Source organism: Centroberyx affinis, unplaced genomic scaffold (genome assembly GCF_046629955.1).
Source record: "Centroberyx affinis isolate AG114_WGS23_722 - 3 ecotype Tasmania unplaced genomic scaffold, CSIRO-AGI_Caff_v1 ptg001289l_1, whole genome shotgun sequence".
In the NCBI taxonomy this organism is placed as follows: Eukaryota; Metazoa; Chordata; class Actinopteri; order Beryciformes; family Berycidae; genus Centroberyx; species Centroberyx affinis.
The window spans coordinates 256,147-279,451 of NW_027279795.1; the positions used below are offsets into that span (position 1 = coordinate 256,147).

General features: G+C 44.5%; 2 protein-coding genes across 4 annotated transcripts; both read left to right on the forward strand.

Moving 5' to 3' along the window:
• Nucleotides 1-822: 822 nt before the first annotated feature.
• ncdn (neurochondrin) lies at nucleotides 823-6,463 on the forward strand. Its single transcript, XM_071525368.1, has 7 exons — nucleotides 823-1,042; nucleotides 1,462-2,560; nucleotides 3,291-3,460; nucleotides 4,033-4,271; nucleotides 4,585-4,800; nucleotides 5,033-5,175; nucleotides 5,650-6,463. The coding sequence occupies exons 1-7, from the start codon at nucleotides 833-835 to the stop codon at nucleotides 6,075-6,077; spliced, it is 2,505 nt and encodes an 834-aa protein (XP_071381469.1). The 5' UTR covers nucleotides 823-832; the 3' UTR covers nucleotides 6,078-6,463.
• Nucleotides 6,464-7,759: 1,296 nt separating this feature from the next.
• On the forward strand, nucleotides 7,760-20,664 carry tfap2e (transcription factor AP-2 epsilon). Of its 3 annotated transcripts, none has more exons than XM_071525362.1 (7): nucleotides 7,760-7,835; nucleotides 10,413-10,856; nucleotides 13,334-13,388; nucleotides 16,822-17,053; nucleotides 18,935-19,053; nucleotides 19,648-19,786; nucleotides 20,403-20,664. In XM_071525362.1, exons 1-7 carry the CDS (start codon nucleotides 7,791-7,793, stop codon nucleotides 20,662-20,664), a joined length of 1,296 nt encoding a protein of 431 aa, XP_071381463.1. In that variant the 5' UTR covers nucleotides 7,760-7,790. The 3 variants fall into 3 exon arrangements, with proteins under 3 accessions (XP_071381463.1, XP_071381464.1, XP_071381465.1); XM_071525363.1 differs by having other exon boundaries at nucleotides 7,791-7,829; XM_071525364.1 differs by lacking the exon at nucleotides 7,760-7,835 and adding an exon at nucleotides 8,748-8,774.
• The last annotated feature ends 2,641 nt before the right edge of the window (nucleotides 20,665-23,305 follow it).

Sequence of the window (23,305 nt, forward strand, 5' to 3'; positions counted from 1 at the left end):
TGGGACGTTTTTCAGTAAATGCTGTCCAACAGCGAAAATTAAGAATACACACTGATTAATTTATAGTAAAATAAAATACAATTGATATTATTTGGTTGTTTTTTTTAGTTCTAGTTCTAACTCTGCCCGTGGAGATCAGTGGTGGAGATTGCACCTTCACTCGGATGTAAAAACACACTGAATGCGATTAATCAAACTACTTCCTCTTTGCGCCACCTGCTGTCAAATGCGAACATTGCTTTCTTCGGTGTCACGTTACTGCATTTTAGCGTCCTCGTCGTGACAGACTTGCTGCAAGAATTAGCGTGAATGGAAATCTGTATGATTTTCTCATTTGGCCACAAAACCCATGCAAGTCCTCTGACGTTACAAGAACATCGACCAAAATGGCGCCGCCGCGCTCCAAAGATCCCCGTTATGATTGGCTTGCAGACATTTTTGGATCATTTTGATTGGTTCGTTGCATCCTTGTTTTGACAACTTACTTCCGCAAAGTGCTCGTGTGTTGTCGTGCGGGAGGTTCAGAAGAGCACTGTCTGGTGAGTAAGTTGTTGTTTTATAAATATGTAGCTGCTCTAGTGGCCCTGAATCCTTGGCAAACGGTCTAACAATACGCCAGTTAATTGCTAAGAAGGATTCAGCAAGCTAAATGCAAATTAACATCAGGTTAGCTAATTAACTCGGAGCTAACGTTAACCAGTAAGCTAAATTGCTCATGTATAGCGTTCATTACCATGTTTTTGATTAGATGTTGAGCTAATCCTTGTCATTCGGGGGTTTCCTTTTGCTTTCTTTCTGTTTTTCTTTCGGTCGCAGTTAAATCAAGGTTATTATGGCTGAAAGTACCGAAGTTGCCCCTGTTGTGACTAGCCACCGTCCTGGAAAGGAGGAGCAGGGAGGAGAAGAAGGAGGAGGTGGAGGAGAACCAGGGAGGGACGGAGGAGGGGGTTTGACTGATGCCCAGAGAGAGGTTTTGGAGAAGTGTCTCCATACACTCAAGCATGCTAAAAACGACAGCCACACACTGGCTGCACTGCTTCTGGTAAGTCTCAATTATCTTTGTGATATTTGTAACCGCATAGGCAGTGGAGATGGTTTTGTCATATTCAATATAGGAACCCTAACTGTTTGTATCACTGCATAGATCAATAGTGTAATTTCGGTTTTAAACAGGGATACACTGTATGTCTGTCTCTTTTTCTGGGCATTTAGAATATCTCTCTTACCAGTCTAGTTAACAATGAAGTATGTGGAGTCACAGGATTCACAGTATACCCTCCTATCCTCAGCAGTACAACTGAAACACTAGTACATGTAATTATTATATAATTATATGATCCAGTTCAATTTCCCACTATTTACGGACACAGGGTATTCCAACTACTGATTGAACTCTGTTGAACAATATGAATTAGTAAATTGATTGGTATAAAAACTGTTTTTTTCTCTCCCTGTCTTCAGATCACCCGCTTGTGCCCAGCTAGCCAGCTAGACAAGCCCACCTTGAGGCGCATCTTCGAGGCAGTGGGCCTGAGTCTTCCAGCTCGACTCTTGGTGACAGCGGTCAGGGGGAGTGAGAGCTCCAGCCTGCCCCCAGAGGAGCTCCTTTCGCTGGGCATGGCTCTGCTGGCTGCCCTGAGCACAGACCCAGACATGGCCTCCCATCCCCAGCTCCTCACCACCGTCCCACTTCTGCTGGGAATCCTTGCTGACGGTCCCACATGGAACCAGCAGAAACAAGCAGCGCAGGGACAGAACCAATCCAGAGACGGGGCGGAGACAGAAACGAGACAAAGGGGGCAGAGTCAAAATAATGAGGTCCAGTCAGCAGAAATTTCAAGCACAACAAACGTGGCTAAACCAGAAAAGAGGCCAGTGGGAGAGAGTGAAACCAGTAAGCATAAGGATGAAGACGGCGATGCAGAGAACGCAGCATCAACACCTTCAGAAACCTTGCCGTCCCCCAAGCTTGATGAGGCCATGGCTGCCGACTGCTACCAGGTTTTGGCCGCTGTGTGTGCCTTACCCAGGGGTCCTGACCAGCTGCTGACCAGGGGGGCCATCCCCGCTCTGTGCCGAGCACTGGAACAAAACCAGACCTTCAGCCACAAGAGGGGGCTTGCCTTGCTGGGCTGCCTCCTTTCAGGTAAAACCAGGGACAAAGCGTGGAGGAAACACCCTGCGGAGCTCGTCGCTCTGCTGGTCAGGGTCTCCAAAGACTTCTGCCAAGCTGTAGACCAGGCCAGACTGGACATGTGCGTCCAGTTGGTGCAGTTTCTGCCCCCAGCAGGAGGCACAGCAGAGAGTGAGGAGCTGAAGGGAGTCGTGGCCAGTGTATGGGCGGAGCTGAGACCCATGATGCAGGCTAAGTTGACACCGAAACAGATAGGGCCGATTCTGGTGCTCAGTGCGTGTCTGTTGGATTTGTATGGATGGGAGCTGGTGGGCCCGCCGAAGTTCTGCTGTTTGCTGGTGAACCGGGCCTGTGTGGAAGTCAGGATGGGTTTGGAGGAACCGCCTGGTACCGACCTGAGCCCCGGGCTGCAGCACACACTCACAGGTACCTGTTAACTGTTAAAACAATTCTCCAACTTGCAAAGCTGCAGCCTCCATAACGGTTTATATTTGTTTAGCATTTGCCCTCTGGGTTTGATTTTCTGAATAGATGGCACATGAATGCAACGCTGTTTAGCAGCCAACTTGTAAGTCCTGGATGTTGGACCTTCCCTCCCAGCACATGAACACAGCATAATAGCTATGGCTAAATAACAAAAATCGTCTAATGGCGGAAATTCCAGATCTGGATCATGACCAAAATCCAATCAACAGATCCTTGGGCCAAGGCCTATCTGGCCACAACAATTCATCCAAATTAGTTTGTAACTTTGTGAGATATCTTGCTGACAAACAGATAGGGGTGAAAACTTAACTTCCCTCCAACTTCGTTGGCAGAGGTAACAAAAATGATAAACAGTAAACCTGCTCAACAGTGACAGATAGATTCTCTGCTTCCTTGGCCATTTTTTAAATTTTAAATTGTTCATTTGATGTGTCTTACTATGTTTATTTAATGTGTCATATATGTTTTCTCTATATTTTGTCTGATGAATGTGTGTCGCTTTATGCCTTGCTATGCCTGTGTTTCTCATTTGAGACAAAAAAAGTCTTGAACTGACAGTAATATAGTAATGATAATACTAACATTGGGTCATAAAATGGTGTCATGAAACCATGTCAGTGTGATCAGATTAAACTTTATTAATCTCTTTCCTGATTCTGTTCATTTCCAGGCTGTTACCGCATCATGGAGGCAGCCATCGAGCAGGCCTGCAGCCTGGGAGTCCCGCAGAGCGCTGCGCCTCCACAGAGCGCCATCTCTGGACTGAGTCTGCAGCAGAGCCGGCAGGTCCTCAGGGTGCTGGAGGAGGCCTTCTCTGCTGTCATATACCACCTGCAGCAGGTGAGAGGAGGTCTTCAGTATTCAGTACATGACATTATCGTGTATGAATATGTCCCGTCTTGGAAAGAAGCATGTATTACTGAAGTTCTTGCATATTCTTATATTGTAATGATTTAAAGTGGTAATCCGCGAGATTCCAATTTTTTTTCTTTTCATTTTGCCAACATCTTTGGTGCTGAGCGCTCATTGCTGCGTTGTTTCTGCACTGCAAACAGTGTAGCGACAGGAGAGCAACACACAAAAATTGAAATGGTGTTATTTTCTTCCCTGGCATGAAATCGAGCCAAAGACTCACTGCAAGGGGAGACAAATTTTGGCACAAAACAGCTAACAGACACTGGGTGTTTAGAACAGCAAATGTAAAGGCTTTCATGAACTTGGTATAGGTTGAATCACTATTGTGTTTTATCAGTGATTGAGAGGAGCAAAACGGAAATATATTTATGTGAAAATCACAGATTATTTCTTCAAGTATTTGAAGTTACTGTAGTGATCATGGATCATTATAAGTCCGTAAACCTCCTCAGAGCTTAATCTACTCACTAAGCCTCTCTTTCTGGTTTGTCTCCAAGGTGGATCCGAGTCGCTATGGCGACCCTTTCATTTTCGCCACATTCCGTTCTCTCTGCTCCTGGCTGGCCGAGGAGACTTCCTGTCTGAAGGAGGAAGTGACTGGCCTGCTGCCGTTCCTGATCGGCTACAGCAGGACCCATCTGCAGGGCGAGAGCCCAGAGCAGGGCCTCTCTAACTGGATGTCTGAGATGTCTGTCACAGAGGAAGGCGGGGCTTGGACAGGCAAAGACGCTCTGAGGTAAAGAAGAAAAGTGCAAGCCAGGAGGAGTCAGAAACTTCACAAGGGCCAGAACTGCCAGTATAACACACACCCAGGGAGAGTAAAAACATTACCTGCTAAGGATAATTTATACCGGACAAAATAATTAATACACTTTTGTTTTCAGTGCTATTGTTTCCATTCATACAATGGATATTTTTATTTTTTAAATGAGCAATAATTATGAAGCACGACATACAGTCTTTTTCATTTTATTGTATCTTCTTGTTTAGTTTTTCATCTTACTGACCTTATATCTCCCCTGTCTCTCCCCTCTCTCCCCTCTCTCCAGGTATCTCCTCCCAGCTCTGTGCCACCTCTCGGCGGAGGAAGGCCCCAGGAAGGTGCTCCTCACCCTGGACACGCCGGCCCTGCTGGTGGACTTCCTGACGCAGTGCTGGAGCTCCCTGAAGGGGAAAGGCGGGGCGTCTTCGGCCAGGGACCCCAGCATGGAGACGGCCTGCTCAGCGCTGCTCAACTTCACTGTCACAGAGCCAGAGAGAGTCAGGTGCCTGAATAACACAAATGTGCTTATCTGAAGCCTGTAGGAACAGTGGTTGTTTGGGAGAATTCAATTTTCAAAATAATGAAATATGTTTTTAATTTCATACCAAAACTGAAATGTGCATCCATACTCATTCTTTTTAATTAGTAACATTTTTGTATCCATAAACATTGAGGCTCCAGCAGTTCATGTTAACAACAGTTTATAATTTATATTTTTTTTGGTATTTGTGTAGGAAGGACCCGTGTTTCAGAACCCTCGAGGCACTTCTGAGTGAAGCACTTCCTGTTTTGGTGCATAAGCCCCGCCTTCTCGTCCTAGCAGCCAATTACTGCACTCTGGGGCTAATGATGGGCAGGCTCAAACCAGCTCCTACAGGTAAAAGTGGTTTTGGTATATCATGAACTCGGTGTTCTTCTCTGCACATTGGTGATGATGTTTAACTTGTCAGCAGTTAAATATGCCAAAAAACAAGATGTTCCAATTCTGAATTATATAACAAACACTCAACAACACACAATGCAGCAATCACACAGTTATTGTTTTAATGCTTGCGTTCCTCTATCTCCTGAGGGTTGTTGACACATTCAAGTCTGCTGTGGATTATGGCTTTAGGAGAGAGTTGTTCATATTCACAAATATTAATCAGATTGTTGTACGCATATATGAATTCTTAATGTGAGGAGTTTTCCCTCTAATTCAAGGCTCTTAACACCTTTGAAGCCTCGGACCTGAATTAGAAATGTAGTCATTCCTTATGTTTTGAAGACCCAGGCTTATGAAAACATATTGTTAGGATGTTGTGAGCCACTAAAAGTAACCAGGCTTAAATTTGGTCATTCTTGTTTCCAGGCACCGTGGAAGCGGGCCAGAGGCGGTTCTTCTCCGCGGCTCTCCGGTTCCTCCGCGGCGCCCTGGACTCCGGCCCCGGCCCCGGCCCCGGCCCGGTCAGGGTGAGCCTCGGCTGGGAGGAGTGGTGGGACGAGGCCGCGGAGCTGTGGAGGCTGGGGCTGCAGGCGCTGGGAGGCTGCGTCCGCGCCCAGCCGTGGATCACCGGCCTGGTCAGAGAGGAAGGCTGGCTGAAACACACGCTCGCCATGCTGGGGCTGTGCAGCGCACTGCCTGACCCGCACACCCAGGAGGCGCTAGAGGAGGCTCTGTGCGCCATGGCGGACCAGTGCGCCCTCTGCAAACAGGAGATCGGAGACATTATGAGGAGAAATGAGAAAGGAGCTTTGAGTTCTATGGGGAACCTGAGGAAGTCGGTGGGAGTGAAGTGAGACCAAACTGCAGGTGATGGACAGTGATGGGATATGTTGAGTCGTGAAAAGTCGAAAAGGAGGTCGCACCATGAAAAACTATAAGAGATATTCTTGTGTGTTTATTACCGATACCAAACTGACTCGAGGGTAACAACGTGTAACTTTCGTCCCAGGCTTTCCTATCAGTAAGACAGGAGAGATTCCAGACAAGACAAGTCTTTGCAGACGAGGTTGCATGGAAATGAAGGCAAAATTATTGTATTTCTGTGTATCATAATATTCGGTATAATGCAATGTAAATGTCTGTTGAAACTGCTGTGCTCTCCACACGGAATCAACAAGGCACAAGCAGTTTCTTTCATGTGAATCGCGAAATGGGAATGCATTTAATAAAGAACTATTTTGGTACAGAACCATCAGTCTTGTTGCTGATATTAACTTTTACTTATTATTTTTCTTTTATTATGTTTGACCATGTTTGATTGAAGCAGACTAGAAACATCTCAAAGCATTAGACCTGTAAAAAAAACTATCGATGACCATAGCTGCCAACTTAAACCTGAATTATTTCCCCCCCAACCAGTTGAACAGTTCAGCCTGAAAATAGCTGTACTGTTCATTTTCCCAAAGGCTTATAATAGAATAAATATGACCCAGGCACTAAAATGCTCTTTGCACCTGTTTATCATGTAGTCAAGTGTTTCTCAAAATATGAGTCAGGGCCCAGATGGGAGCTGGAAGAGATTCAAATCACTCCCTATAAATGATTCTGAGGAAATCACTTTCTTGTCCGTTTAGCTACCACAAGATGGCGCACTGATCCCTGTTTGGATATGATGGGCTGTGTGAAGATCTTTATTACTGACACACAAATAGGCCACGACTCCCCCCGCCCCAAATGTCTCTCAGTTAGCAGAGAGTTGGACACAGGGCTGAGGGGTTATGAGTGTAAAACCTCATATTTACTACAGCTTTTAGCATAATTTTCCCTCATGGATTATGTTTATTGTTTTTCCTGTATTATAATATAGGAAGGCACCTAGAATCGTCATTTTAGTCCAGTAAACTTTGCTGAGGGGGACGAGTCTGCAAAAAGAAATAAAATTTATGAGGGCAAATGGTGACCAGAAAAGGCCTATTTCGAGCTTTCAAGGAAAACAAAGTTGATGCAAAGTGGACTTAAATATTTAGGCTATTGAATGCAATATAATTTATTTGAGATTAGGAGTAGACAAATTTAATATTTTCTATTTCTCTTGTCTACTCCATGGATGTAGTGGGGGGGAAATCCACCCAAACTCAGTTTAGACTTTATCTACTTTTTTAGGTTGACATACATCTTTATAGTGTGAATTTAAAGTACATATCATTTAGCTGATGTAAGTTATAAGATGTTTCAAGATGGAAAACCATAAATCAATCTTTTATTTTTTTTTTTTACACTGGTGTCTGCTTGCCGTGTGATGCCACACAGGTCAGCCATCTTCTTTATTCACCACTGATCCTATGTAAACCGTGAAAAAAGTTTTCCCCCCCTCAGACTCCTTTCACCTCCCGCCCTCTTTCCCCCCCCCCCCCCCCCCTTTTTCAAACAGCCGTCTTTTTTCTTTGTGACTCATCCATACAAACTCCTGCATCGCCTCTCAAACTAACTCACTCCTCTCTGTACCTTCAGCCTGTTTCCATCCGCCGCATCACATTAACCCCTCCGCTGCAGCCTGACACCCAGACATGCTGTGGAAATCCCGAACCAAGACTGAGCCGTACGGCGTGCAGGTAAACGACACAGCCCAAACTTTTCTGTTATTAGCCTATTATTGTTCTTTCAGCCACTATAGCTCTGTTGTATGCAGTAATGAATCTTATCGTAATAACGAAGTAGGGGCTGCATGGCCTGTCTGCCTATCTGCCTGCTTTAATTGAATTCTGAAAAATAATTCACTTGTCGATAATTCAACCTGGAGACAATTCAGTTTGGTTTTCCAATTTGGGAAAGGTGAACTGTTTGGAGAAAATTGCACCTCTTAGCGTTTTAAACCAAGAGCCTCCAAGATTTTTAACGAGAAAGACTTGGATAGTCGTGCGTAAAAGTGCTTAAACTTCATTTTAATATTTAAAAAAGAACACATATGGTGAGTTTTTTTTCACGTTTGTATCATATTTTTGTGAAAATATATTTTTTTAAAGTCAACACAGGAGCTGAAAATATATCATAGCTGCAGTCGGTGCGTAAAACTGCAGAATAATTCAGTCATGAACTTTTTAAACGAAACGGTAACATTAATCGAATAAAGGCAGAAGTAGGTGAATGAATTAACGACGGGTAATTGAATGAATATATCTCTTTAAGAGAAGTGGACCCTGTCGACCCCTCCCCTCATTCTGCTGGGTGCGCACAAAACCTATAAGTAGTGCGTTCATGGAGAAGCTTGAGGACTCAGTGTGTGTGTGTATGTATGTGTGTGTCGCAGCAGCTTTCATCTGTTCAGAGCCGTGCGTAAAAACCCGTCAGACGGCGAGATAATTTATCCGTTAAGAAGGAAAGTAATAACACCTTTCATTTCATGGAGCGTTGAGACAGACGAGAACAGCCTGGATTACAACTCCGATCATCCGGTGGCACCTTTCAGTCGTTGGACAGCGTCTTATCCTCTTGAATTTGAATTTGGGTTATCCAGAGTGGCCCAGATGTTAGTCCACACCTATTCGGCTATGGTGAGTTCCTGAGCGTTTGAATCCAGCTTAGTAGATTTGTTGTGGGCTAATGCCTCGTTCTGGTCCGCTGTAGTCTTGTCATCTTTAATGTAACTTAATGCTGAGAGAGGGAGTTTATCCTGATTAAGGAGCGTCAGTTCACTAAACCTGAAGCTCTGTCAAAGTCTCTGCATCTAATATCATCTGGCAAAACTTCCAAATCCGCTCTTATCGACCACATTTTGGGGACAAATAGAGCAATAACTGATGACTGACAAGATGTTGTTATTTGGTCAATGTGATAAATCACCAAAGTATCAGCTCAGAGGGAACATCGGTCCTGAATGTCCAACCTGGTGTGATTTTTTTTTTTTTTTTTTTTTTTTTTAAATATGGCTTACAAATAGCCTACATTTCTGACAATTCCTGCTTGATCTTTGCTCTCCACCATAAGGATAAACAGCTCACATTTTGACTCGCCGCGGTGTGACAAGTGCCCATACCTCGACATGAGCCTATGTGACACTGAGTTTACAGTGGCGGCGCCGCTCTTGTCGCTGTCATCTGTCCGCAGAGATGCTCTTTGTCTGCGCGGTGTCACAGCAGGAGAGGCCGGCTGGCTGCTCGGTGTCCACTGGAGACTCTGTGACATGTTGAGACAGGAGCTGATCATCCTGCTGGAGAAGTGTCACTGCATTTTACAGCTTTCAACATGAACTTTTTTTTTGGAATAAAATAAGAAGCATAAACAGTAGGCTACATCTATGACAGGGACAAGCCTAATAATAACTCTTGTTTTTATTTATTCATTTATTTATTTATTTATTTGCTTTTAACCAGGCAGCGGCCCTCCCTCGTTGGCTGGCACAGATAATGGACATTGTTCCACCACAACAGAATTGATCCGGGTGACCCAGCTTTAGAAAATCCAATTTTGCCAGGAAGTGTGTGAGGAGAAATGTAGGCTAGTGGGCTGCGTGTTTACAACATACTGTGGAATAAGACAACAAGCTGGCATCTTACTCTTTTAGACAGTGGATCAAATGAAACTTTTAAACTGAAAAAAAGAAATGTCCACGTTTGGTTTGTTGTGTCTTGTGCAATCTGAATGAAACATTTTTTTTTAATTATTTTCAATAGTGACATCTATTTGGGTTTGTTGACACAATGGCACATTATTTACAGATGTCTTCTCCTCCCGGGGCGACGTGTTGTTGTGTGTTGGTACCTGTCCTTTGTTGAGCTTCTTGGTGGCCGTGACCTTCCTGACACTGTTCAGCAGCGATGCCAAGGGCATTTTCTGCCAGCGCGCATCACTTCAAGCGCTGCTGCTATTTCTACCCTTCTGATAAAATAAACGCTGGGATGGAAATTAATTTATTTATGGTTTATCTGTATGCTGTAGTCATTAAAACGATTTCTTATATTCTATTAGCCTACATTTTACATTTTGTATTGTTTTCGTGACTTTGTATTTTCTATTCTGTGTCTATATGAATATTATTTTAACTTGCGTTAATCAATATTTTTTGGAGCTTACAACTTCTGAAATCCACTTAACATTTGATGCATTAGTCAGAGCCGTTTTGCGCCTTTGGGTGACAGTTTGGTAACGGGCCTGTCGTGTAACATGAAGCAACTTTTCTGTGTTTTCTGCAGGACCGTGCAGACGGGCTGAGCGGCTCCTCGCCGAGTGGGCGCCTCTCCCAGCTGTCCTCCCTGAACCAGGCCGCCTACTCCTCGGCTCCCCCGCTCTGCCACACTCCGGCCTCCGACTTCCAGCCTCCGTATTTCCCGCCTCCGTACCCCCAGTCTTCCCTGTCGTACTCGCAGAGCCAGGACTCGGCGTATTCCCACCTGTCAGACCCTTACCCCACCATCAACTCCATCCATCAGCACCAGCAGGCGGCATGGCACTCGCAGAGGTCGCGGTCCGAGGAGGGGGCGCTCCTGTCACAGTCTCACCGGGCGCTGAGCCTCGACCCCCGACGGGAGTACCCAGGCGTCCCCCGGCTGCTCCACGGTCTCGGGGAGGGGGCTGCCGCGCTCGGGGACGGTCCTCTCGGGATGCACCTCGGACATCACGGCCTGGAGGATCTGCAGGTGACTTGATTTTTGGTTTTCCACTCTTAGCTGTGTAGACGCTGTCCGCTCTGTGTCACCGCAGAGACCGTGCGTAAAAGTCACTCGGCGCACGTTCAGGGCGCAAAACCCAGAAGTCTTTGTCAGGAAAATCTCTTTTGAGTCTCTTCGATTCATTCTGTATCCTATTGCTCTCTATAATAATTGACTGACAATAATTGTGTGCAAATTCACAAAATGTCTCCTTTGCTTGAAAGGCTCTGGATGTTGGCAAGGCCTGAAGGCAATTTATCTTCCATTTGGCCTGTTTTCCCCCAAACGACATTAATAAAAATACATTCATAAAATGTTGCTTATTATTATATATTTTTTTTATAACACTCTCAATTAGCAACTACAGCATTTGAATAATAATACACATTTATTTTCAAATTCCTCACCTGTTCAAATTTTTAAAAACTCCTTGCTCTGATTTTATCCAAATTTACAGTAAATTTCACATGACCATTCAAAGACAAATGACAGCTTCTCTTCGCCTGTGGCGGAGCAGACTGTCTAAATGGTGATTACAGCGCTGATTGATACACGGAACATAATCACGGTGACCAGATTCGGTGCCTTAAAGACACAGAGAAGAAGGTCAGAAATTACGCGAGTTCAGGCAAACTAATAAGGATGGAAACGGTCCAACGTCATTTTATAGACTGAAAAAAAGCAGAAAAAAAAAAACTTACAACACAGTTTTTCCCATGAAAAAAAACCTGATCCAACCGGTGGGAAGTTTAGAGCCTAATGCATTGTTGGGGTGAAATGTAAGACATGTTTCATTACACTGTAAATTACAACAAGAATATCAAAAGAAACTTGTGTTTTTTCTGTAAATTCGTTCAGAAAAACTGTGAATAATATGAGTAATAATAATAGGAATGTTAAATTAGTATCCTCCATTTTGTCAAGTGTAAATTATGGCTGGCCTGTTCAATAATTTCAACTCTTTTGTTGTTTTCTGTTTTGTTATTATTTGGATCAAGGTAACCGCAGATAACAATTTGCCCACTTTTTATTTGTGGAATAGTTTTACTCACGTCTTTAGGCTGACATACAGTAAATCATAATGATCTAAATTCATTGTAGCCTACACACCTAATTGTAAATAGTATCGAATTTGTGTACGTTAATTCTTTTAAGTAAATTTCATTGTTTTACGGAAAAAATAATAATTTAGCGCTTTTCTGAAAGTATAATTTGCTTAGCTTAATACCCTACTGTTGGCTGGTTGGTCATAGTTTAGCCACCTTTGTATTCATCACTGCATCTCTGATCATTTATCCAATTTCTCAAGAGACAAAGTGATTTCTCTTAAATGATGTGGCAGCCTTTCGCCTTGTGCAAATGCGGAGAAAAGAATAGTTTGTATGGTTTATTGAGCAGTCAGCTCCCTGCAGCAGGTGCAGCTGCAGACGCTGTTTGTTGCCTCCTCTCACAAAACTCACCGAGACCAATTGATTAGCGCGGTCATTAATAGAGAGAAACGTTTCAGTGGAGCGCCAGGCAAGGAGTCAACCCGGGCATGTTGCTGTTAAACGCTCCCTCTTGACAAGGACCTTTATTTGATTAATGGATTATATCCTTACGTTTGAACCCGCTTATAAATTCCCCACAAAGGAGACATCCGAGTTTCCCCCTGCAACATTTTATCCTCTCCCCGTTCAACACACATGTGGCGCAATCACACTGAATGGAAAGATCAAATGAAATGGCAAAGACTTCAAGGTTTATGATTTGAACCGGTAAACTACGGTGGCTATTTTGGGCTTTTATTATCATTTTTTTTTTTTACACATATAGCCTACATAGAGAAAAATGTATGGTGTTTTCTATGTATGTTTCTGAATATTTTTTGATGTGCACATAGGCCTATAGGATTATATTACATTCCTATATGCTAAAAAAAAAAACACCATTTAGATGATCTAGTTGATTTAAACAGTGTAAGAAATTATATGAAAGCATATATTTTTTTTTTATCAAGGTTTACTGGATTCAAAATGTAAATACATTTAAAAGGAGCTTGTTTATTGTCCAGAAATATGGGAAAAGACTATGGAATCAGGCATGAAGTTCATAAATTCAAGGCATTAATGTGATTCTAAAAAATTGAAATCTTGATGTGGCAAAACCAAGAAAACTTTTGTCATGATTATTTTCTTGGCCATTTTCAGCACCTCTATGAAAATGTACGAATACAACTGTTTCAAACGTTGAATTCTTTCTCCTAACTCACATTTAGCTTCAGCTTTTGCACTTTTTCCCCCCTACGTTAACCTAAATGAATGAGACCAAACTCAACCTATAAAAATCAAATGAAACCTGAGCAGCAGATTTTTATTATTCGGTTGGATATGGAGAGCGTTCCTGGGAAACTAAATGGAGGCCGGAGAGACACGGGCTGTGTGTTGGTGAATAAATGATAGTGACTGTCTGTCTGTCTGACACAGGGAATGGAGGAAGGATCAGCCTTGGGCATCCTCGACCACTCTGTCATTAAAAAAGGTAAGGGGTGGGAGCGCTCTGTGTGTGTGTGTGTGTGTGTGTGTGTGTGTGTGTATGTGTGTGTGTGTGAGAGAGAAAGGGAGAGTGTGTGTACGTGTGTGTTTGTGCCTGTGTGTGCACCTATATAAATGTGCACATACACGCTGAGGGGGGTTTTGTGTTTAGGGGCACTCCAACACCAGTTTCTCTCTCAATCTCTCTCTCTCTCTCTCTCTCTCTCTCTCTCTCTCACACACACTCACACACACACATACACACACGCACACACACTATAAATAATTCTGTTTTGCTATTTCATTTGAAGTCAAGAAGTCCTCTAATACTCGGCTGCAGACTTCACCCTAAAGGCACACATTCTTAATGAACTGTTCATGGTCATATGAGAGAGAGAGAGAGAGAGAGAGAGGGAGAGAGAGAGAGAGAGAGAGAGAGAGAGAGAGAGAGAGGGAGAGAGAGGGAGAGAGAGGGATTAGAGTGAAGAGGAGAGGAGAGAGAAGTGGGGCAAGGAAAAGGGAGGGGAACATGATAAAAGAGGAGTTGTGGGGAAATTTGCAGAGTATGATCACTCTAATATTACCAACTCTTAGAGGCAGGATTTCTTTCTTTTTTTTTTTTTTTCACAAGACACAGGGGCACGATTAGAAAATTCAAGTTGGATTTTTTTAGCTGGTGAAGTGCAATACTGTGAAAACCTCACTCATCCAAACCCCCAGACGCCCGAACTGTTCGGTTAACTGAACGGGCGCAGGAGGCCTTGGGAGGGAAATATGCAGCGCTGCAAAAAACAAGAAGGTGCGCTCCAAATTGACATATTCACCGTTTTTAAAAAGAGACACCTATACTCTGATACAAAATGGTTGACAAAGTAACATTTTTACACACTGGATCCTTTGTATTTTAGAGATACGGAATGAAGAGCTTCAGCAAATAGGCGTAATATCCTTCCCCCTTCTTTCCTTCTTTCCTTCCTTCCTGAAATTGAAATATTACATTGTGTAATTTAGAAATCTTAGTATTAATTGTGCAAGAATCGTGGAAATCCTCTTTGCTGACAGATTAAATGTATTCCAGGTGTAATTTTAACAGTACAAAGCTTTATGGACTCACATTTTGAATACACTTTGGCCCACTTATACTTCCATATATTTCAGTCATCCAAACACTTCACAAGCCTGAGAGTTTTCACATCAGCAAGGATCTGACGCTCTGATCCAAGTCGCCGAGGAGGAGCTTCATACATTATGAGCTCGACTGAAGATGCTTGAACGCTGCTGCTGCTGCTGCTGCTTCGCAAAACCCGCGCAGACATTTTCAAATGAAGCGACAGTGATTCCACTTGTTTGCCAAAGGTTGGAGAACGGATCAATCGCAGCGAGACTCTCCCGGGCAGCGATTTACGATCGCAGAGCAAACCTATGAGCAAAACCCCATGAAGAAGAAGAAGAAGATCCAAAGGGAGGGAGAGAGAACGAGTGAGAGAGAGAAGGGGGGGGGGGGGTAAAGATAAAGAGTGGGAGACAGAAGAAAGAGCAGTAGGGAAAGAGTCAAAGATGTTAAGAGAAAGAGAGGGAAGGGGAGACTGGGAGAGATGACAGAGCTTGAGAGGAAACTCTGCTGCTCTGTGGCCTTGCTGGCTGGCTGGCTGGCTGACTGGCTGGTTGGCTGGTTGGCTGGCTGGTTGTGAATGAGCGGACTGTAAGAGATTTCTTCAGTCCGGGAATCTGTGCTGCACAGTAGGGCGTCGCAAAAGAGGCACCCGCCGCCCACAGAGAACGAGGGGAGAGCCGGCATCACAGCTGACAGCGGTACAGATAATAACACTGCAACAGCACCAGTGACTGAGGGAGAGAGAGAGAGAGAGAGAGAGAGAGAGAGAAGGAAGAAAAACACAGAGCCAAGGAGATCAGAGGAGAGGAGAGAGAGAGAGAGAGAGAGAATGAGAGAAGAGGGAAATGGAGAAAGAGAAAGATGACAGTGTTTAAAACGTAGGCACACATTTGCGGACTCTCATGTGTGCACATACACACACTTGGATTGCTATACTTGTGAGGACCTTTATTGACTAAATGAATGCCCTAACCTACACCTTAATCCTCTCCACTACATGCCTAACCTTAACCCTAATCTAAATCTAATCCTAATTCTAACCTTAACCCTAATGCTAAACTCAAGTCTTAATCCTAAAAAGCTAAAAAAATAACACCTTAAAGTGAGGAACGGCAAAATGTCCTCACTATGGAGGATCCTTGTGGGAACATTTGGTCCTCATAAGTATAGAAATACATGAGCACACACACACACATACACACACACACACACACACACACACACACACACACACACACACACAAAGGGTTGATTCCATTCAATCCTCTCAATTCAGTGGAGGATTGCGGCCCACACAACCGCAGCGGTAGTGGAAGGATGTGTGATTAAGCGGCTCCACGAGCTAATCTCATGAACACAAATTAACACTTTAAAAGATGATGTAACAAAGATGTTGGAGAGAAAAACATAAAACGGGAAAAGCTAACGAGACACAACGTCAAGACAAATCATTATTAGGATCTGAATGCCGGTTCAAAATCCTAATCGGTGTTTTTAAAGCGGAGAGCCTCGACTGTCAGAACTGCAGCCGCTGCAGAGGATATTGAGGAAGACAATTCAGGGAGATGTTTCTAAAAAAGCACTAAATTCTCTGTTGCATATTCCCCAAGTTTTGCCTCAACGACAACCGAAGTGATTGGAGCAAACTTCAGCAGCTAATTGGCTTTTTACAAAAAAAACTCGGGGCATCAGAGTCTTAAAGTTTACCGCCCTGAAGAGAAGCGAGTGTGAATTGAGCTCTTCGAGGTGCGAAATAAAGCGATGCGAGAACGCGCGAGTTAAAAACTTAACCACCTGCTGTTCAAACAACAGGATCAACAAGCGGCGCTCCAGAATTAGAGCTGTCGGCGCTGGGGAGAACATTGCGCCGAATACATTAATCAGGAAAGAAAGGCACAGGGAGGAGCGCATTGTCACACAGTCATTCACACACACCACTGTTGTCACTGTAAAAGATGTGTTTAGTATCATTACTAACCCGTATCCCTCCCTTACCAATTTATCCATTTATCCACCTCACTGTTTCCTTGTTATCGCTCTCTATTGCTGTTAAACTTTGTGTATTTGTGTATTTCATCTCTTCCCTTCCTTCCTCACCGTCTTTCTACATTCTTATGCCTCATTTTGCCCTCTATTTATTAATTTTTGTACAATCTATCACTTTCCACCACTGGACCCAATGCATTTCAGCATCACTAGAGTCAACCTGAAATTGTTTGTTCAGAAATAATGTATGCAAATGACCTAAAACTCTCCCTCTTTCTCTCTCTTGTCTCACCTCTCTCTCCATCTCCTTTCTTTCTTTCCTCTTCTCTCCCCCCCCCAGTTCCCATCCCGTCCAAGCTGAACGGCTCGTCCCTGTCGGCCCTGTCCCTCAGTAAGGAGGGTCTGGGTATGGGGGCCGTGTCCAACCCGGCCGAGGTGTTCTGTTCGGTACCGGGCCGCCTGTCGCTGCTCAGCTCCACCTCCAAGTACAAGGTCACCGTAGGGGAGGTGCAGCGCCGCCTGTCCCCGCCCGAGTGCCTCAACGCCTCCCTGCTGGGTGGAGTCCTCCGCAGGTGAGAGGAGGGAGGGAGACGTGAGGGTGTAATGAAGCTGAGGGTTTAGTCTGCTGTTTTAGGGATAGAGGTAATGCCTATTTGGTCTTAAAGGAAATATTCAGCCTAAAACAGCTATTGGTGATGTACCTTGCATTATTACATTATTCCTGTGGATAACTGGCCAAACATAGACAATATGATGGAGATATTTCCAATGGAACTACAATGGAGCAAAAGATCAGCACCTCAGAATCAAAGAGCAAGAGCTCCTTTCTTGAGCCGCCATTTTGCACCGATGTTCAACAATCATACAGGGAGAAATCCACTGTAGGAGAGGCAGAGAGACCAATTTCTTCACTGGCAGTAGCCTCAATAGACCAGAATGCAGTGCAGCCACAAGACATGTTGTGTTTTGAGTAAGGGCCACCAGATCATCGACAATATTCACATTAGCTTTAATCATTTACCCCCCACCTTTGGTTGAAAGCAAGTTCACACCGGATTTTATGTATTGCATTTTAAAATCAATGAATCATTACCACATTACATTTGAGACGTTAGCATAATTACTGTAAGCAAATTACACCATCGCTGAGAGGATTGGCAACCTCTACTGGCCTCTATGCTGAATTTTACATTGTGTTACACAGGGTCGGATTTCATGGGAAATCTCCCTGGTTGCTTTACAGCAAAAAGAAAGATTGCTTTATGGTACAAAATAGGAAGAGGGCGCTGTTCTTCCAGAACAAACACAGCTAAGAGTTTCAGAGGTTCCCACAATGACAGATGGTGTGACAGGCCAATAGAAAAATCCCTTCCAACATGAATATCCTCTTCAGTAAAGCGAAAGCGGAAACCTTTGACTAAAGAAGCAAAGATTCTCTTTACAAGAGGAAGCAACAGGGTTTATTTAGGTAAGACCACACTTCCCTGATCTTAACTTTGAGTAACACTGGCGCTAACAACACCACTGGTGTAGAGGCTACCAGTCGTCTCAACCATAGTCTCATTTGTTTATGGTGATTATACAAAGGTATGACTATATAAATTTGACAATGATATATTGATGTTTAAAAATACTCCACATAGCACCTTTGAATTTGAGGTGGAGATCTCTCCCTCTGATGTGAAAGGGGATTTGTGAAGGTAGAATATATGTAGATATGTAATAGGTTTTATTGAGCCCCTTAGCGTATACTCAGTCTTTTCAGAATAGCAGTAATGATCAATGGGTTGGCTTGGTTTCTTTAACTCTGGGGCCGGAGCTGAGGACCCAAAATGGGTCATGGGACTAAATCACAAGAGAAGCTGTGTGGTGTAATGAGCCGCGGCCCCGGGGCAAGAGGATAACTTCAACATTCGGGTTGCAGTATGAAAAACTTTAAGACCTAATACAGCAGATCAGTGGTCAGGTTTCATGAGCAGAGTATTGTATACCCAATCAATCTTCAGAAGTATAGTGCATCTACCTCCTCAATATCTCTACACCACTGACGGTCATGTAAACACCTCGGAAATATTTATAAATGCAGCAAAGTTTAAAGACAAAGGAGTGAGAACAGGCAGAGGAAAGAAAAATAAGGCAATAAATAAAGTAAGGATGAAAGACAAAAGGCAAAAACACTACAAAACACTGGACGCTATCAGTGTCGACAGCGACCATAGGGAGATTTCAGCTACACACACACACACAAACATGCACATACACATTCCCCAATACCAAAGGCGTAGACATAGATACAGGCGCATACACCAAAACTCATAAAGACAAACATGGACACAGGCTAGCATACACACACAGACACACACACGCACACACACACACACACACACACACACACACATGCACAGAAGGACCATCTCCTAAGAACTGCTCTCTGTCTCCCTGTCCCCCCTCAGGGCGAAGTCAAAGAATGGTGGCCGCTGTCTGAGAGAGCGTCTGGAGAAGATTGGCCTCAACCTGCCCGCCGGGCGACGCAAGGCAGCCAACGTCACTCTGCTAACGTCTCTAGTGGAGGGTACGACACACACACACACACACACACACACACACACACACGCACACACACTCACACACACTTACAGTGACCTGTATATATCCTGACAGATAGATACACACATTCGCATAGAAATAAGCTCGCATGAGCAAGCATGAATAAACACTCATAGCATGGATGACTTTGTGCACGGCAGAGTGTGTGTGTGTGTGTGTGTGCGTGCACGTGCGTGCACACACAAATCAAGCATGTCACATAAAAAGCCAAAGCTAAGACTCACAAAGCCAGAGAGCAGAAAACTGCTGGAGTACTGAAACTGAGAAAAATGACTTCAGAGTGTATCTCCTGAAGTGAACTGCGTATCATAGAAAAGAATTTATTGGTGTATTTGTTTTATATGAAATCTAAACCTGGCCTTTCACCTTTAAAACACACAAAAGTAGTGACAGCTTTTTTGCTGTTGTAAGGCAGAGGAGCACTCCTCTTTCTTCTGTACATGCTGTATGTGTTTTCCTCTTGTAATTGACTCTCTCTCTCTCCCCCCCCCACTCTCTCTCCCTCTCTCTCTCTCTCTCTCTCTCTCTCTCTCTCTCTCTCTCCCCCTCCCTCTTCCAGGTGAGGCCGTCCATCTGGCCCGGGACTTTGGTTATGTGTGTGAGACAGAGTTTCCAGCCAGAGCCACAGCTGAGTATCTGTGCAGGCAGAGCGAGCCGGACCAGCTCCCCACACGGCGCAGCATGCTGCTGGCCACCAAGTGAGTGCAAGTTTTAAATGAACCCACGTTACCTGATTCTATACATTAAATAGCAATGAAAACAGGTAGGGTGATATATTTCTATGAAGAATGTAGATTTATTATTTTGGCCAGTAAAAATTATTCTTGGCAGGTACATTTTAGTATTTTACCCGGTGAGCCAAAAAGTTAATTTCGGACAGTGGTGGAAGCACCAAACACTGTCAATTGGCGACTGTTTCAAATTTTAGAATTTAAATGTCCCTCCTTGAATTTGATTCATTGTGAAAAAATGAGAGAAAATTAAATGTTTTTTCTATTAGGAGTGTGAATGGTGATGTTTTCAAACATTTCTACTTTGATACATATTTCAAGTTTCCCATGTCAGAATTAGAGTTAGTGAAGGTTAAGGTTGAATTTATTCAAAGTCAGGGTGTGCTGTGTATTGGGTGTAGGTGGGGAGATCGACACAGGGTGTAAAAAAGCACCAATCCACTATCCAACAACCATACTTCCTAAAAGATAACCAGGATTTGTTTTTGACACCACTGAATCTAGTTTCTCATTCCTGAAATGGATCTCAGTATTTTAAAATTACACAAATCCACTCTGACCCCCGCGTCTCTTTCCCTCTCAGGGAGATCTGTAAGGAGTTTGTGGACCTGATGTCCCAGGACCGCTCTCCGCTGGGCGCCAGTCGACCCACCCCCTGCCTGGAGCCCGGCGTCCAGGGAAGCCTCACCCACTTCAGCCTCCTCACCCACGGCTTTGGCACGCCCGCCATCTGCGCCGCGCTCTCCGCCTTCCAGAGCTACCTGATGGAGGCCATCAAAATGCTGGACAAGGGAGAGGGGGGAGGGAAGAGCCACCACGACAAGGAGATGAAACACCGCAAATGAGAGGGAGAGCGTGGACGGATGAGCGGATGGACGGACGGACGGATGGATGGATGGGTCGACAAGGGGAAGGGCAGAAGGGCGGAGAAAAGAGGGGGAAAAGACTGACACGTGCCCCCCTGCGTCTTTTACGTTTGCCCTCCTCTCGTTTCCTCCCAAAGAGGACAGAAGACTGAGACTTTTACCTCTGCAGTCCCTCTCACTGAGAAGATGGGTGGGGGGTGTTATGGTGATATCTGTACTGTAATGTGTGTCCACCACCTCACTCAAAATGACGCATGGACCTGTCTCTCTCTCAGTAGCCGCTGTGTGTGTGCGATGGCGTCTGCAACCCCCGTTGGCGAAAAATGACTCTTCGGGGACGAGCTCCTACGTACGGCTGTGTGTTTTTCTTTTTTTGTTTTCTTTTCTTTTCCCCCCCTCTTTTTTTTCATTCATATGGTACCTTTATCTGTGTTCTTAGAAGCCCCTGCCTTCATCAGTCTCACACACACACACACACACACACATATACACACACATACACACACACACTTGGACTGGACTCATCCGGGAAGCGTCAGCGGTCAGGAGAAGCCATATCTGAGACAGCAACACGCTCTTTTTTGCTCCTCTGGAACTCTGGGAGAGTTCTGACTCCGCCTGATTGGACGAGCAGCTTACATTATAGTTCTTAGTGGGTGGTCATGGGAAAATGAGTTCTCTGGGTTAGCGCTGGGGGATGGGGGTGGGAGGGGTGGAGTCAAAGGCAGCTAAAGGAGATCTTTTTTTTTTCTTTTTTCTTTTTTTTTGACGGTGGGTAGGGGTTAAGTGTTGGTAACTTAAGAAAATAACACAAATCATTTTGTACTTTCTGTGTATGTTTATTATTAATGTTATTACTGTTGTTATTATTATTGTATTACGGCATAAATGTAATATATTATTAAAGAATTAAGAACCGATGTGGGCTGGGCTGTGTGGGTTTTAATGTTTTCAACCGGGATATCAGTCCAATAAAAAGTAATGGCTACAATCTATACAGCACCTTCAGGCACATTCATCTAGAATCTGCAGTATATGACAATACCGGCCATAGAGAAGTTCAAAATGGCGGCAATTTCCCTCCTCAACCTATTAAATGCTCACACAAATCCAGTCTCTCTTTTGTAAAAATGTGATTTTTTAATTTATCGATCCATGTAGGAAAAGTCTCTTTTCGGCAGAATCCTGCAGCTGGTAGGGATTCAGTGCCTTGCTCAAGGACACTTCAGCAGTCTCCCTGCTCATTATGCTTTTACTCTGCTGCCCTCTCTCACTCTCTCTCGTCTCACACACACAAATCACACTTAAGACAAAATTACTGTTGCGAGTGTGAGCACCCCAAGGGGCCACTCAAAATTCAGGGCCCGTTTACGGGTGGCGGCGGCGGCGGCGGCTGTGGTGTCACAGCTGCAGCCCTGAACACGGTACCTGGGAGAGCAGGGAGAGCAGTGTGGCCCCCCAGCAGCACTCGATACACCCAACACCTCCGCTCCCCCTCAGCCCATCTGTTACACTGTTACGCTGGGTTTCTCTTTACCTGCCACCTCTCACCTCCACACACACACACACACACACACACCCACACACTCCTTCGCTTTATTTAACAGGGATAAGATACTAGTAAGGATGAAGGGAGTCCACACACACACACACACACGTCACTCCTTTCTACCTGCCTCCTCCCCGTCTTCTTCCCTTTCTCTCCTCCCATCTCATTACCCCCCTGTGTCAATTCCCCCATCCCTTCATCTCCCTCTCTGTAACCTAAACCCTCCCTCCCCCCTCCTCCTCATCCTCCTCCCCTCCTTTCCCCTATTCTCTCTCTCCCTCTCTCTCTCTCCGACACTCAGCGGGGCTGCTCTCCATCTCTCTCTGTGCCTCCAGGCAAACATATGCTGCTCTTCCCGTCAGATTCCGGTGTGTTTGAGAGAGGAGGGATTGTTTAATGTTTATTAATCACCTGTCTGTGGTGGAGAGAGGAGACGCTGATGGAGCCACACACACACACACACACACACAAACACACACACTCTCTCTCTCTCTCATTCATACACATAGGCATATAGACTCTTTCACGCTCGTACACAGGGGCAGAAACACACGCAGACAGGCTCTTGCTCTCTCTCCCTCTATCTCTCTCACACACACACCCCTATATGGCTGCGATGTTACCATTCTGGCCCCGTTTTCCCTCTTCCAGCTGTATAGCAGAATACAGAGTAGTAGCTCCTCCTGCATGAAGCTCAACAGAAGAATAATACATGTTGTTCTTGTTACTACCGGCTAATTAACCTGGCTATATTTAGGCACAACTCAAGTAAACTCATTTACAGTGCCAGACCTACTGTAAGGTCAAAACTGATGGAAGAAAACTAAGGACCTATTTGTGAATTTCAACAAACAGTTCCTGTTTGGTAGAGGATTAGGGTTGTTTTTCTAAACAGGTTCATCTGTAGTGCACAGGCCTGCCAAGCTGGTTCAGCTCCTGGGTGTAGGGTCTCATTCTTTAACTTTTAAAACTGATTTCAGCATGAAAGACATTCAAATTTTGCTTTTGTTACATCCTGATGGTGAGCCCTAAATAGCTGTTTCAATACTACTTTTTTCACCGTGGTTACAT

What these genes read in the sequence shown, in the direction of transcription:
- ncdn (XM_071525368.1), top strand. Translation starts at nt 833, where the DNA reads ATGGCTGAAAGTACCGAAGTTGCCCCTGTTGTGACTAGCCACCGTCCT. An exon ending in CACTGGCTGCACTGCTTCTG is followed by an intron (nt 1,043 to 1,461) that starts GTAAGTCTCAAT and finishes CCCTGTCTTCAG; the next exon opens with ATCACCCGCTTGTGCCCAGC. An exon ending in ACAGAGCCAGAGAGAGTCAG is followed by an intron (nt 4,801 to 5,032) that starts GTGCCTGAATAA and finishes GTATTTGTGTAG; the next exon opens with GAAGGACCCGTGTTTCAGAA.
- tfap2e (XM_071525362.1), top strand. Translation starts at nt 7,791, where the DNA reads ATGCTGTGGAAATCCCGAACCAAGACTGAGCCGTACGGCGTGCAG. An exon ending in CCACTCTGTCATTAAAAAAG is followed by an intron (nt 13,389 to 16,821) that starts GTAAGGGGTGGG and finishes TCCCCCCCCCAG; the next exon opens with TTCCCATCCCGTCCAAGCTG. An exon ending in GCTAACGTCTCTAGTGGAGG is followed by an intron (nt 19,054 to 19,647) that starts GTACGACACACA and finishes TCCCTCTTCCAG; the next exon opens with GTGAGGCCGTCCATCTGGCC.